Here is an 11,850-nt window from a genome sequence, read left to right as displayed (position 1 = left end):
TAATAAAATAAACAAAAAATCACTTTGTCTTAATTTCCTAAAACTCTGACTCCTTCTATTTGAAATTTATTCTTCCAAGTATTTTATTTCATAATATCTTATCATAATTTTCTACTGTTTCTCCAACTTTCGACACAGTCAGAAAAAAATTATTGAATAAAAAAAATTACTTTGATGACGACGAAGCTATTTTAGGTAAATGCAAATATTTGCACAATTAGAAATCTGAAATAGTGAAATGTACTATGGTCTATGATAAATAAATGAATTTCTGTTTTTTATTATTTTTTTTAATAAATTAACTCGCGTTGTAGGCAACCAGCAATATACAAAAATTACATGAAACACTAATATCTTGCACTTATCTAATCACTGGCTTTAATCCACCATAAATCATGTTCTTAAATTTTACCATTAAATGGTTAATAAACAAATAAAATAATTTATAAAAAAATGTCTTGCTTTTTTGACGATTGGTTGCCCTGTATTACTAGACGACAGATGACGTTTCGTCAGACGTCATTTCCGTTTTTCTCATTATTTAACTTTATATTTCCGAGGTTCAAATTAAATCAAAATTCAGTTTTAGAATGTGTCTGAGTTAAAAGCGATTCACCTCACCTATTATCACACTAGGTAGGGATAAAAAGCGACGAATCAAAAGGTTTCGGTGTGTTTGCGTGCGGGAGGTAGAAGAGGTTATTGTAAACCAACTAAAAAATTTCTTTAGATTTGTGTTCTCAGAATTCAAACTTGTGGACGTGGTTCTTTGAAGTAAGTAGTATTATAATTATTTTATCTTAATTACGCCATTTCTTAGAATTAGAATTGCTATAATATTAAAAAGCACACACAAAGGGGGCTTAAGACATAATTAAATTAATTTACAGACGACAATGGTTGTTAAAAAAATTTGTTGTGTGGGGGCTGGTTACGTCGGTGGCCCAACGTGTAGTGTCATAGCTTTGAAATGTCCAGAAATTCATGTAACAGTGGTAGATTTATCAAAATCACGAATTGATCAATGGAATTCGGACAAACTTCCTATTTACGAGGTAAAAATTCAATGATGTAAATATGATCTCACGCGTTGTTTATTTACAGCCGGGTTTGGACGAAATTGTTAAACAATGCAGAGGGAGGAATCTATTTTTCTCCACCGACATTGAAACTGCAATTTTAGAAGCTGACTTAATATTTATTTCAGTGAATACGCCGACAAAGACCATTGGAAATGGGAAGGTAAGCCTTGACCACATTTATTTCTTCTGTATTCATCAATGGTTTTGCGGTGATGAAACAATTTTATTTTATTCACCAAGGTTTTCACAACGTCTCATTTTTTATTACTTGATAACATTCCAACGTGAGCAATAACATATCTATTATTTCTGTGATGTGATTTTTATTAGTTACGGTTGTTAAGAATACAGCGATAATTTTTAATCCCTGTCCATAAATCTATCATGTTTTAATACTGAGTTATTTAGGGCAGGGCCCCTGACTTGAAATACGTCGAAGGCGCCGCTCGAATGATTGCCGAAATCGCACAAAGCGATAAAATCGTCGTCGAAAAAAGCACAGTTCCGGTCCGAGCCGCTGAAAGCATTCTAAAAATTTTAAGTGCCAACCAAAAACCGGGAGTTTCTTATCAGATTCTCTCAAATCCGGAATTTTTAGCCGAAGGCACAGCTATTAACGATTTGATTAATGCCGACCGTGTTCTAATCGGTGGTGAAGAAAGTCCTAAAGGAAAAGCAGCAATTGAAGAATTGTGCGGTATTTACGAACATTGGATTCCACGAGAAAAAATTTTCACAACAAATACTTGGTCATCGGAATTATCCAAACTTGTAATTTTAACAAAATTAACTAGAGAAATAAATTGTAATTTTTTTTGTGTGTTAGGCTGCGAATGCAATGTTGGCTCAACGAATCTCAAGTATTAATTCATTGTCGGCTGTTTGTGAAGCAACCGGTGCTGATGTTTCCGAAGTTGCGACTGCTGTTGGATTAGATTCGAGGATTGGATCGAAATTTTTGCAAGCTTCAATAGGTAGATGTCGCTTTCTTGATTAAATTTATATACACAGTGTCTCAGTAAAATTATAAATGTGAGATACTGTATGCCCCTGCCTCCTTGATGGATGGAGATTACGTTTGAAAATTAGTGCTAACTTCATTAACGTCAGAAATGTCCTTTTGACTTTTTTGTGTGATTTCTCTCCTAATCATAAAATTCAAACGAAATTCTCTTTCCATCCACACTTTCCGCAGTCACTTGATTTATTGATGTAACGTTTCAATTATTGGTTTTGGCGGGAGCTGTTTCCAAAAAGACATCCTCAATTTGGTCTACATTTGCGAATGTTTGAATTTACCGGAAGTCGCAGCCTACTGGCAACAAGTCGTCGATATGAACGAATACCAAAAATCACGTTTCACAGCCAAAGTCATTCAATCACTGTTTAATACAGTGAGTGGTAAAACAGTCACGATTTTGGGTTTCGCATTTAAGAAAAATACTGGAGATACGAGGGAAACCCCAGCTATACATGTGGCTAAAACATTACTCGACGAAGGCGCTACGTTGAAAATCTACGACCCTAAAGTCGAAGAAGACCAGATTTACTACGATTTGACTCATCCGGCAGTTTGTGAGTCTCCGGAAACGGTCAAAAAGGCCATTTCTGTATACCACGATGCTTACTCAGCGTGTGAAAATTCGCATGCTATTGTTTTGTGCACAGAGTGGGATGAATTCAAGGTACTTAATTTTTTCTAATACCGTACTTTTTGTTTGGAATTGCTGTTTCAGACGCTTGATTATCACAAGATTTACCACGTTATGATGAAACCAGCTTATGTGTTCGATGGACGAAAAATTCTAGACCATCAAACTTTGATCGATATTGGATTTCACGTACAAACTATAGGAAAGACTTTGCAAAGGCCACTTTTGACTAGATTTTGTGGGGGGAATACCTGCATGCATTAGGGGTTTTCCCCGGTTACATTACTCAGTCTTGCCAATAGTTGCACAAAAAATTACAAGACTGATTGACGGCCGTTTCATTCATTTTTTTTATCAATTCGAACAACTTTGGTGTTTGGGAACAAAGTACAGTATTTTAATTTCGTTATTTTTCAGTATTAGGTACCACGATTTTGATCAATTTTTTATCTACTTTATTATATTTTAATAATTTTATTAGTTTTGGGAACTTATTTTATTCTTTTACTAAATGTTTTGTTGTATGACATCACATAAGCATAGTAACTGCCACAATTGTCAGTACGATGAGCTGATTAAAGTGCTTAATACAGTTATTAAATTTGAGAATTTTAAATAATTATAAGGCAAAGTGACATTAAATGTTCCTCTTGACTGTTTTATCATAGAGTAGTAGAAAAAGTACATTAACCACCTGAGCCAGTCGCATGTGATTGGTTTTCAGGAAAGTACATATTCTTTAAATTTTAAATATTTAATATAGGCAATGATTATTCCAAATAATGTGTAAAGTGCAATTGCTACAATAAATGTTTACGTACTTACCGAGTTTTTATAAAAAAAATGTTAGCTCAATTCTTGGTTTCAACCATTTTTTTTTCAACTCAAAATATTTCGTTTTGAATAAAATTCGAACGATTGTGTATTGAATTTTCCCCGAAAGATTGACATAATATTTAATTGTGGCGCCTTTTTTGACAGTTTGAGCACGTGAGCGTGCTCTGCCGTTCATAGCACGTACTATCCGTGAAGAGCAAGACTGACATGGCTGATATTTTTGATTCGGTCATTCTACTTTTTAAATAATTTTTAATTTTGTTTAAAAAAAAGTGTTGTTTAGTTGCTTGTCATGCTTTGGTGGCCCCTTGGTGGTGCAGCGTAACACTTATCGATAATGTCAGCGTCGTGCACAAAGTGGAAGTGTAAACAATTATCAAATAATTGAAGTGTCCTCCTAATGGCAGCCAAGTGTACGTTTTTCGCCGAATTTTTTTGTAAATAATTATGCAAATGTGCGCGAATTCAACTAGACTTTTTGTTGTTTACGATGCCTCCTAAAACACATCGCAACAACATGGCCAGAACTAGCCTCCTTGTGTTTTGTTGTGCTGTCTTTTGGCTGAGCCGATTGGATAACGGTAAGTGTAATAGCCCCACAATTCGTAAGCGATCTAACGATTAAGCGAATTTTTTTACCTAATGTTTTCGTAAACAAGTTCAAGGTTGGTCGACGATGCAATTATATGAACCCACATGGTGCATGGCTTCTGGTTTATGTAATTTTGTCACCTGTTTCAGGGGTTCAAGCACTTAAATGTAAGTGCGATAATTGTAAGGAAACCAACTACACGTGCCAGACCGATGGGTACTGCTTTACATCGACTTACTTGTCCAAATCTGGAGGCGTCGAACATAATTATCGGTATGATTTTTTTTCTAGTCTTTTTACATTAAATAGAGCCCTCACTCTCTACCACCGATTCATTAGGAGATTTATATCATTTATTAGAACAATTGCTTGGTGTGGTTTCAATTGCAATTGTTATAATTGGATAACACTGTCTCAGGAGACACTTTGTGGATGTCAACTTAATTCGGATAAATTGTCCAGCATTTGAGCGATGATTGGATAAATAAATCCAAGGGTGGAATCCAAAATACCATATACATAACATTTATTATACTCTTTAAAACAGTTGTGTAATAAGAGCTATTATAGTACTGTTGTTTTGGATCTCTTTGAGTTGTAAAGTTGGCATCATTGACGACTGATAATACCATTATTTGAACCAATTTTAGATCTGTTGACACTTACAAGTGATAGAAAAGTTTTGACTTTTGTTTTTCATTTTATTGTTGAATTTTCTGCGCCAATATTTATTACAAAAGATTTTAAAACGCATAATTTTTAAATATACAAGGTGAGTCCACTAAAAATATTACTACATCTCAGAAACTAATAGCACAAAATTCAGCGTTTGTTATTTAAATGCTTTGTATTGTAAATTCCTTACAATAAAATTAATTATTAATGAATTACTATTAAGTATATTAGCTGTTTCAAAACTGTTATAACGCCGACATCGCATTTTACCGAAATATTTTTTTTAAATAAGATTGATAAAATTGTAAAATAGTTATTAATGATTTGATCTTTCGTTGAAAGTATAAATTGCATAAGCCATTATTTTTTTTAGTGCGTGAATAATTTATAACAGCTAATTTTGAGAGAAAATGTGATGTTGGCGTTTTTATAGTTTTGAAACAGCTAATAGCAGTAAAAAAATTGTTATTTCTTGTGTTATTTGAGAACTATTAGTTTTTGAGATTAAGTGAAAGATAATTACTCACCCTGTATATTTTTTAAATTTTATAACTACTTGAAGAATTGATTGGAATGTTTTGAATTATACCATATTTTATAGTTTTTATTTTTACTTGTTGAGGGGCCGATTTCCTAATAAATTTCTAAGTAGGAATGTGGTTGTATTGGCACAGTCTGCTATAGTTTTAATAGAACAGTTTCAAAAAATCTGCTTATTGGTTTGATCGTTTTTGGAATTGTATTTATTGGTTTTAAATTTATCATTATGTGTATTTATCATCTGTGTTACTTTTATTGACATCAATTTTGGTGGCTATTAATAATACAATTTTGAAAGAAGATTAAGCAATTTGGAGAATATTTAAAACAAGAAACAATGAAATGTGTTATTTGTGGCACAGTATCTGCATTTTTCGTATTCTCATTTAGATAAATCCGATTTAGTAACGATGAAAAATGGGAACAATGATTGTGTATGTCATTATGAATTTATTAAACTTGTAACTTTGTTTGACTTTGTTATCGGGTTGTTTTATTTACAATAATAGCCGTTTTATCATATAAAAGAGATAATCATACGTAATAAAAGAAAACGCGCCACTGTGTTATGAAATCCAACATTCAAATCAGATTGTAAACACAGCGAAATGGAAGATTTTGACTTTAAAATACTTTCGGTGGTATAGAGTCGAGGCAATTAATAAAAAATAATGCGATGGTAGCCAGTCGGTGTTGACCACTAACCGAAAGTCCTCAAAATCCCACCGATTTTTTCTTTTTTGTTTCGTCTAAATTCGGTGTAAGAGACACTGCACTCAAAGGACACACACAATTTTGTTGTTTTGTAAAAAACCAAATCTTACTAAATTACTAACGGGCTATCAAAAACCACACCAGCTGTTTAGACAAACGCCAGTTTTTCCCACCTGAAGAACCCCGATGGTGCCACAGCAGACCCACGACAGAATACGTTCAAAGGTGCTGTCGTGACAGGGATTTTTGTAATGCAGAAACACCACAACTGCCTCAACATCATAATGATAACGAAATCCTTCCTTTCGAAAGTACAGGTAACAGTGTGGCCCAACAAAACTACCCCGAAACTACTACTACCAGCTAACGGTTTAACTTTTGTGTTTTTCACACTAACAGTTTTTTGATTTAATGGAATTTATTAAGAGTGGTTTAGTTTTATTTTTTTTTTATTTATTTATTAGTACTGTATAGCGCTAGTCTTTTAATCAGTTCCTTCCTCCAACCTTATCCTTCAAGACTGGCTATCAGGACACGACGAATTCGGCGAATGAATAAAATTATTTATTTTGATTTCTTGTTAATTGGCTGTTCTTGATTGAAATGAAAATTTAGGTGCCTGGATCGATCCCTTCAAGTTCCTCATAATAATCCTTTGCTCTGCCATCGGCAGAACCCTCTCAATTCTGAATTTGTCATGGAGTGCTGCAAAAACGAAGACTACTGCAATGTACACCTTTCACCCCGACTAATGCAAAAGCCCCAAGGTAAAAGTGCAGTGCCACCCCCTAAAAACACACTCTACTTCGATTCTTTTATTATTACTTGAGCAGCACTGTAATAAATGCCTTTACTATCCTGTCTTTATTTTAACACGGTTGTAGTTTTTTCCGCATAGGCTTTAATCTAGATTAGAATCTTATTTTCAGATTTCTTCTTAAGTAAGTAACAGGTGGCAGTTGCGCAAACCTCTAGCTTACGTAATCACATAGCATGCACTGTTTTTTTTTCAGCAACTGAAAACAAATCGAATGCTTCAGTTTCTTTAAGTTGTTTCTTTTTGTTTATAGATGTTACCACAAAAAAAGCATACCTGATATAGTAGAAACATCAGGCATGTCAACTGAATTTTGTTACCGATATGCTGTTGTTACAAATCATCCGGACTTTACCAAAGTGGCATCATCGTGCTGTGACGATAGAGATTTTTGTAATGCTAATATAACTTTGTCCTTACCAAACGAATTAGAATGGTTTGAAAATGCATCGATGGCAGGTTAGAAATTGGAAAATTTCTCTCTTACAAAACAAAAGGGCTTTGATTTTTTTGATTCGATGATCATTGGGCCAAATCCTGGTCTGCAAATTTGTTATCATTGTTTCGATGTCATGTGTTTCAGTCAATGCATGAGATGCTGCCTCAACAAGGATTCAGTGATTTTTTTTTCATGTCATTTTGGTAAAAATTTGAGACAATAAAATTCAGTTTTAACTAACTATTATGACTAATATGAGTAGACCAGGTATCTCATAGAAATGTGACGTCTGCTTTGGTATGTCTGAAAATTTTACGGCTGTATATTGTCTACTTTCACGCGAAAAATTGTTTATCTTGTGTTTAAATTATAATGTGAAAATATTATTTGTTGTTTAAAACGACTTAACCTTTGATCTCTCTAAATGCATAATGTTTTTCGCTACAGAGTGGCCCAGCTCAGATACCGTCTTCTGTACGGCATTATAATGAGTGCTAAATAATAGCATGCCATTAAAAAGAGTATTATTATGACGTCATACTTTTTTGGGACACTGTATAATCAAAAATATTTTCCTGAAATACGTCTTAGAGTATAAACAATGTCTGGGCTTGGCTATGCTACCCTGTATGTGAATTTTTTCAGAATTTTCTATCCTTTCTTATAATTAAATTAATTAAATGTTGAACGTTTCGCGTAGAACTAGGCATGGCCGAAATAATCTAAGTGGTAGAAAAAAAATGTATGCAATGTATTTCGTTTATAAAAATCAGTTGCATGTTGCTTTGCTTTGCTTGTAGTGTGTCTTGTAAAAAAAAGGTAAGTCGCTTAACTTCTCACAATTGAAATAACAAAACACACTAATAACACCACCGTAAAAAAACGAAAAACACTAACACTTTGTTTATTTAGCGCCGAAATTCTCCAATTTTACAACAGCGGAAATCGTCTTGATGTCAGTCATCCCAACAATGTTGTTGTGTTTCATCGGAGTTGGTGTTTATTACTTTTACAAAACAAAACATAAGCGTGGAGGGTTACACCACCATTTACGTCACGGTGAAGACAGTATTGAAGCTCCAGATCATCCTATTTTAAAGGGTGTGAGTTTGCAACATATGATTGAGATGACAACGAGTGGTAGTGGCTCAGGTGGGGTTAAAAATAATTTTTGGGGCCTTTTTTTTTAATGATTATTTCCAGGCTTGCCTTTATTGGTGCAACGTAGCATTGCTCGCCAAATCCAATTGGTTGAAATAATCGGGCAGGGGAGGTTTGGCGAGGTGTGGAGAGGGCGTTGGAGGGGTGAAAATGTCGCTGTGAAAATTTTCAGTTCACGAGAGGAACGTTCATGGTTTCGTGAAGCTGAGATTTATCAAACCGTTATGTTACGACATGATAACATCCTCGGTTTTATTGCGGCCGATAATAAAGGTTTCTATCACAAGTTTGTCATTTCATTGGTTAATTGTTGGTTGTAGATAATGGGACATGGACCCAATTGTGGTTGATTACCGATTATCACGAATATGGTTCGCTTTTTGATTTCCTGGGTCGCAATACTTTGGATACCACCGGTATGATACGAATGGCTTTATCTATAGCCACAGGTCTTGCCCATCTCCATATGGATATCATGGGTACGCAGGGCAAGCCAGCAATTGCCCATCGTGACTTGAAGTCAAAGAATATTTTGGTCAAGTCGAATTTTACGTGTGCTATTGGTGATTTGGGATTAGCTGTTAGACATGATGCGACAACTGATACCGTTGATATTCCGCTCAATAATCGAGTGGGTACGAAACGGTATATGGCACCGGAAGTTTTGGACGAAACGATGAATGTAAATCATTTTGATTCGTTCAAACGAGCCGATGTTTATGCGTTAGGGTTGATTTTTTGGGAGATTGCGAGGCGATGTAATGTGGGAGGGATTTACGATGAGTATCAGTTACCGTTTTATGATGCTGTGCCGTCTGATCCCACCATTGAAGAAATGAGAAGGTGAGTAAAAATATCTGATTTCCACGAATTTTCGTGGTCTTGACTTAATATTTCTTTGGTAAAGCATTTGTTTTTTTTTGTTGTTAATAAATTATTTATTTTGTATACACTACACCTCGTTGACAAACGTTATTTTTCCAAATAGGACTGATTGATTTAGATGGTTTTTTTTAGGGTGGTGTGTGTCGATAAACAAAGGCCTAACATACCAAACCGTTGGCAGAGTTGCGAAGCTCTCCGCGTCATGTTGAAACTAATGAAAGAGTGTTGGTATCACAACGCGACAGCTCGTTTAACAGCTCTAAGGATTAAAAAGACACTCTCTAACTTCCGAACATCGGAGGAACTTAAAATGTGAAAGTTTAGCATGATTGTGTCAGGTAAAACGAAACGAAAGCAATAATTTTTATTTAATAATTAATAATGTTTTGTTACAGGTGTACAAAACAATGTGTGAACGCTCACGCGATTTTTTTTTTCGTTTATTTTCCGAGTATTACAAGTGTTGTAAGCCGGTCCTATGTGATAGAGCGTTGATTTGTTAAAAAAATGTCTCATAGGATGTGATGAAAGGTCTGTATGAAAGAGGAGTGAAATGTTCACTGCCCCGGTTTGGTTCATATCCACAATAATATACAGTACTGCCTGCCCACCCATTCCATAGTTTACGAGAGCTTCTTCCTTGGTTTTGTGACCGGTAATAATGTGATCCTTCCCGATTCTCTGCTTGATCTCTATTTCCGTTGATTGTTATAATCTTTGATGAAATTAACTGCCGACATGCCAAAGCCATAAACAGAGTCAATTAATTTTTACACAAACAAGTAATAGCTGTTAAAGACAATATTTTTTATTCAACTGTTGAAATCAACCGTTATAGCGGATAAAGTAGAGATCTTTTTATACATAGTGTAGATATAATACGTAATAGTTGTACATTTGTTTTGTTCGGTTTGATTCAAAAGGCTCCTAGTCAACAATAGAACAGCAGATTCTGGCAACACCTGTGTGAATGTGGAGTGAAAATTTTCCTAGTTCCTACAAATATTTGGTGGTTTTTCGTTTTGCAAGCGTGTAAAAGTTGTTGCATACTATTTTTCAGTTGTAAATATTTTAATTTTGACTAAGTGAGGAGAACGTAATTTAACGTGTATAAGAATTTAATTGTGCTAACTATATTTTTAAGGATATTTATAAAAAAAATAAATTTACTATGTAATTGTTGTGAGCCTAACATATTTAGTTTTGCGAAAAAAATTACTAAAAAATTAAGGTGCACCTTAAAAAAAGATTGATGACAAAATATAGTTTGCATAAGGATATTTTTAAGTGGTTAAAGTTATACTCATAATAATATATAGTTATTCTAATCATGTAATATGATAAAATTTAAGTTGTACAGCTGCGTAGACGACTAACGGTAGTGTTGTAAAATATCGATTGATTTCCATTTATACACACACCACTTTTCCTCGATTTATTTATTGTCAAACGGTTACATATACCTCAATTTTTGGAGATGTGTCGATTGATTGTTGTGTACGAGATTTGAGGAATTCGAGTATTGGTGCGAAATTAAGACTGATTTGAAATAATTTCTCTTACAAAATTAAAATAGTTAGATTTTTTATATTGATTAGACTAGTAGTGAAGTGACCGATAATTTGTTAGATTTTTTGCACAAATTCTTCACTTACCTAACATACAGTAATAATGAATGTTTATACAACAATCTCGTAGATGGTTAAACCGACGTCTTGTCTTTTGTCAATATGTACATACAGATGTAGCTATCCTCATTATTGAAAAAAAGTGGTTAACCATTAAATGGTAAAATATTTTTTAAATAACAATAGTGCTGTTTGCAAGGTACAAATTCATGTCAGAGTTTTATACAAGAGTAAATTTGTTGTCAAGTTTTTGCCAAATGTGTGCGTGGCCGTATTTATTACAACATACAAACTGTGATTCACCGCTCATTTCTATACATAATACAAAGCTCAGCCTCGTTTTATTATTAATTACAGAATTGTTCTTCAAATGACAGATACTTTATAGTCGAGTAAATAGGGCCACGTGCAAAATCGTAGAGAACATAGAGATTAAGGTATTCAAAAAAAATCACATTCAAAAATTTCAAACTCATCGTTCTGGCAGAATTTTCGAATTGCATTGCAGGGAAAAAACAACACGAAGTACTGTAATCTCTATCTTAGATTAAAAATTCCTCAGGATAAATGTACACACAAATGCAATAGTTAACCTTACTCAATATTTCTAATAGATATAGATTTTTGTTGGAGCAAATTTATCATATTTTCGGCTCTTTTGTTACACATTAAAACTTTCAAATTTATTTATAGGGAGACAATTAACCTAAGTAAGATTTCTGTTTGTTTTTCTTTTTTTTTAAGTTTATGTACAGAGATGTTTTGTGCTTAGATGCGAGTATATACCATTTGTAAACGTATTTGAAAATATATTACTACTCATAAAAA

General features: G+C 33.8%; 2 protein-coding genes across 6 annotated transcripts; both read left to right on the top strand.

The window, feature by feature from the left end:
* Positions 1–483: 483 nt before the first annotated feature.
* Positions 484–3,558, top strand: sgl (sugarless). Of its 3 annotated transcripts, none has more exons than XM_064359773.1 (7): positions 484–774; positions 821–1,055; positions 1,105–1,242; positions 1,491–1,853; positions 1,909–2,058; positions 2,315–2,767; positions 2,819–3,558. In XM_064359773.1, exons 2-7 carry the CDS (start codon positions 897–899, stop codon positions 2,996–2,998), a joined length of 1,443 nt encoding a protein of 480 aa, XP_064215843.1. In that variant the 5' UTR covers positions 484–774; positions 821–896; the 3' UTR covers positions 2,999–3,558. The 3 variants fall into 3 exon arrangements, with proteins under 3 accessions (XP_064215843.1, XP_064215844.1, XP_064215842.1); XM_064359774.1 differs by having other exon boundaries at positions 485–774; positions 891–1,055; positions 1,909–2,057; positions 2,320–2,767; XM_064359772.1 differs by having other exon boundaries at positions 485–774; positions 891–1,055.
* Positions 3,559–3,734: 176 nt separating this feature from the next.
* Positions 3,735–11,850, top strand: babo (baboon). 3 transcript variants are annotated; one of them, XM_008192307.3, is made up of 8 exons: positions 3,735–4,152; positions 4,313–4,436; positions 7,163–7,368; positions 8,261–8,500; positions 8,552–8,782; positions 8,830–9,352; positions 9,527–9,732; positions 9,790–11,850. In XM_008192307.3, exons 1-7 carry the CDS (start codon positions 4,062–4,064, stop codon positions 9,708–9,710), a joined length of 1,599 nt encoding a protein of 532 aa, XP_008190529.1. In that variant the 5' UTR covers positions 3,735–4,061; the 3' UTR covers positions 9,711–9,732; positions 9,790–11,850. The 3 variants fall into 3 exon arrangements, with proteins under 3 accessions (XP_008190529.1, XP_971326.2, XP_008190530.1); XM_966233.4 differs by lacking the exon at positions 7,163–7,368 and adding an exon at positions 6,708–6,859; XM_008192308.3 differs by lacking the exon at positions 7,163–7,368 and adding an exon at positions 6,237–6,409.

This window comes from Tribolium castaneum, chromosome 1 (assembly GCF_031307605.1).
Source record: "Tribolium castaneum strain GA2 chromosome 1, icTriCast1.1, whole genome shotgun sequence".
NCBI lineage: Eukaryota > Metazoa > Arthropoda > Insecta > Coleoptera > Tenebrionidae > Tribolium > Tribolium castaneum.
The sequence above is the reverse complement of the archived record's forward strand: the minus strand, read 5'-3'. Positions and strand labels throughout refer to the sequence as shown.

Excerpts from the sequence above, each read along its gene's own strand:
- sgl (XM_064359773.1), top strand. The coding sequence starts at position 897 with ATGGTTGTTAAAAAAATTTGTTGTGTGGGGGCTGGTTACGTCGGTGGC. Across the intron at positions 1,056-1,104 it reads ACAAACTTCCTATTTACGAG|CCGGGTTTGGACGAAATTGT; the intron begins GTAAAAATTCAA and ends GTTTATTTACAG. Across the intron at positions 2,768-2,818 it reads CAGAGTGGGATGAATTCAAG|ACGCTTGATTATCACAAGAT; the intron begins GTACTTAATTTT and ends TTGCTGTTTCAG.
- babo (XM_008192307.3), top strand. The coding sequence starts at position 4,062 with ATGCCTCCTAAAACACATCGCAACAACATGGCCAGAACTAGCCTCCTT. Across the intron at positions 4,437-7,162 it reads GGCGTCGAACATAATTATCG|ATGTTACCACAAAAAAAGCA; the intron begins GTATGATTTTTT and ends TTTTGTTTATAG. Across the intron at positions 8,501-8,551 it reads AACGAGTGGTAGTGGCTCAG|GCTTGCCTTTATTGGTGCAA; the intron begins GTGGGGTTAAAA and ends GATTATTTCCAG.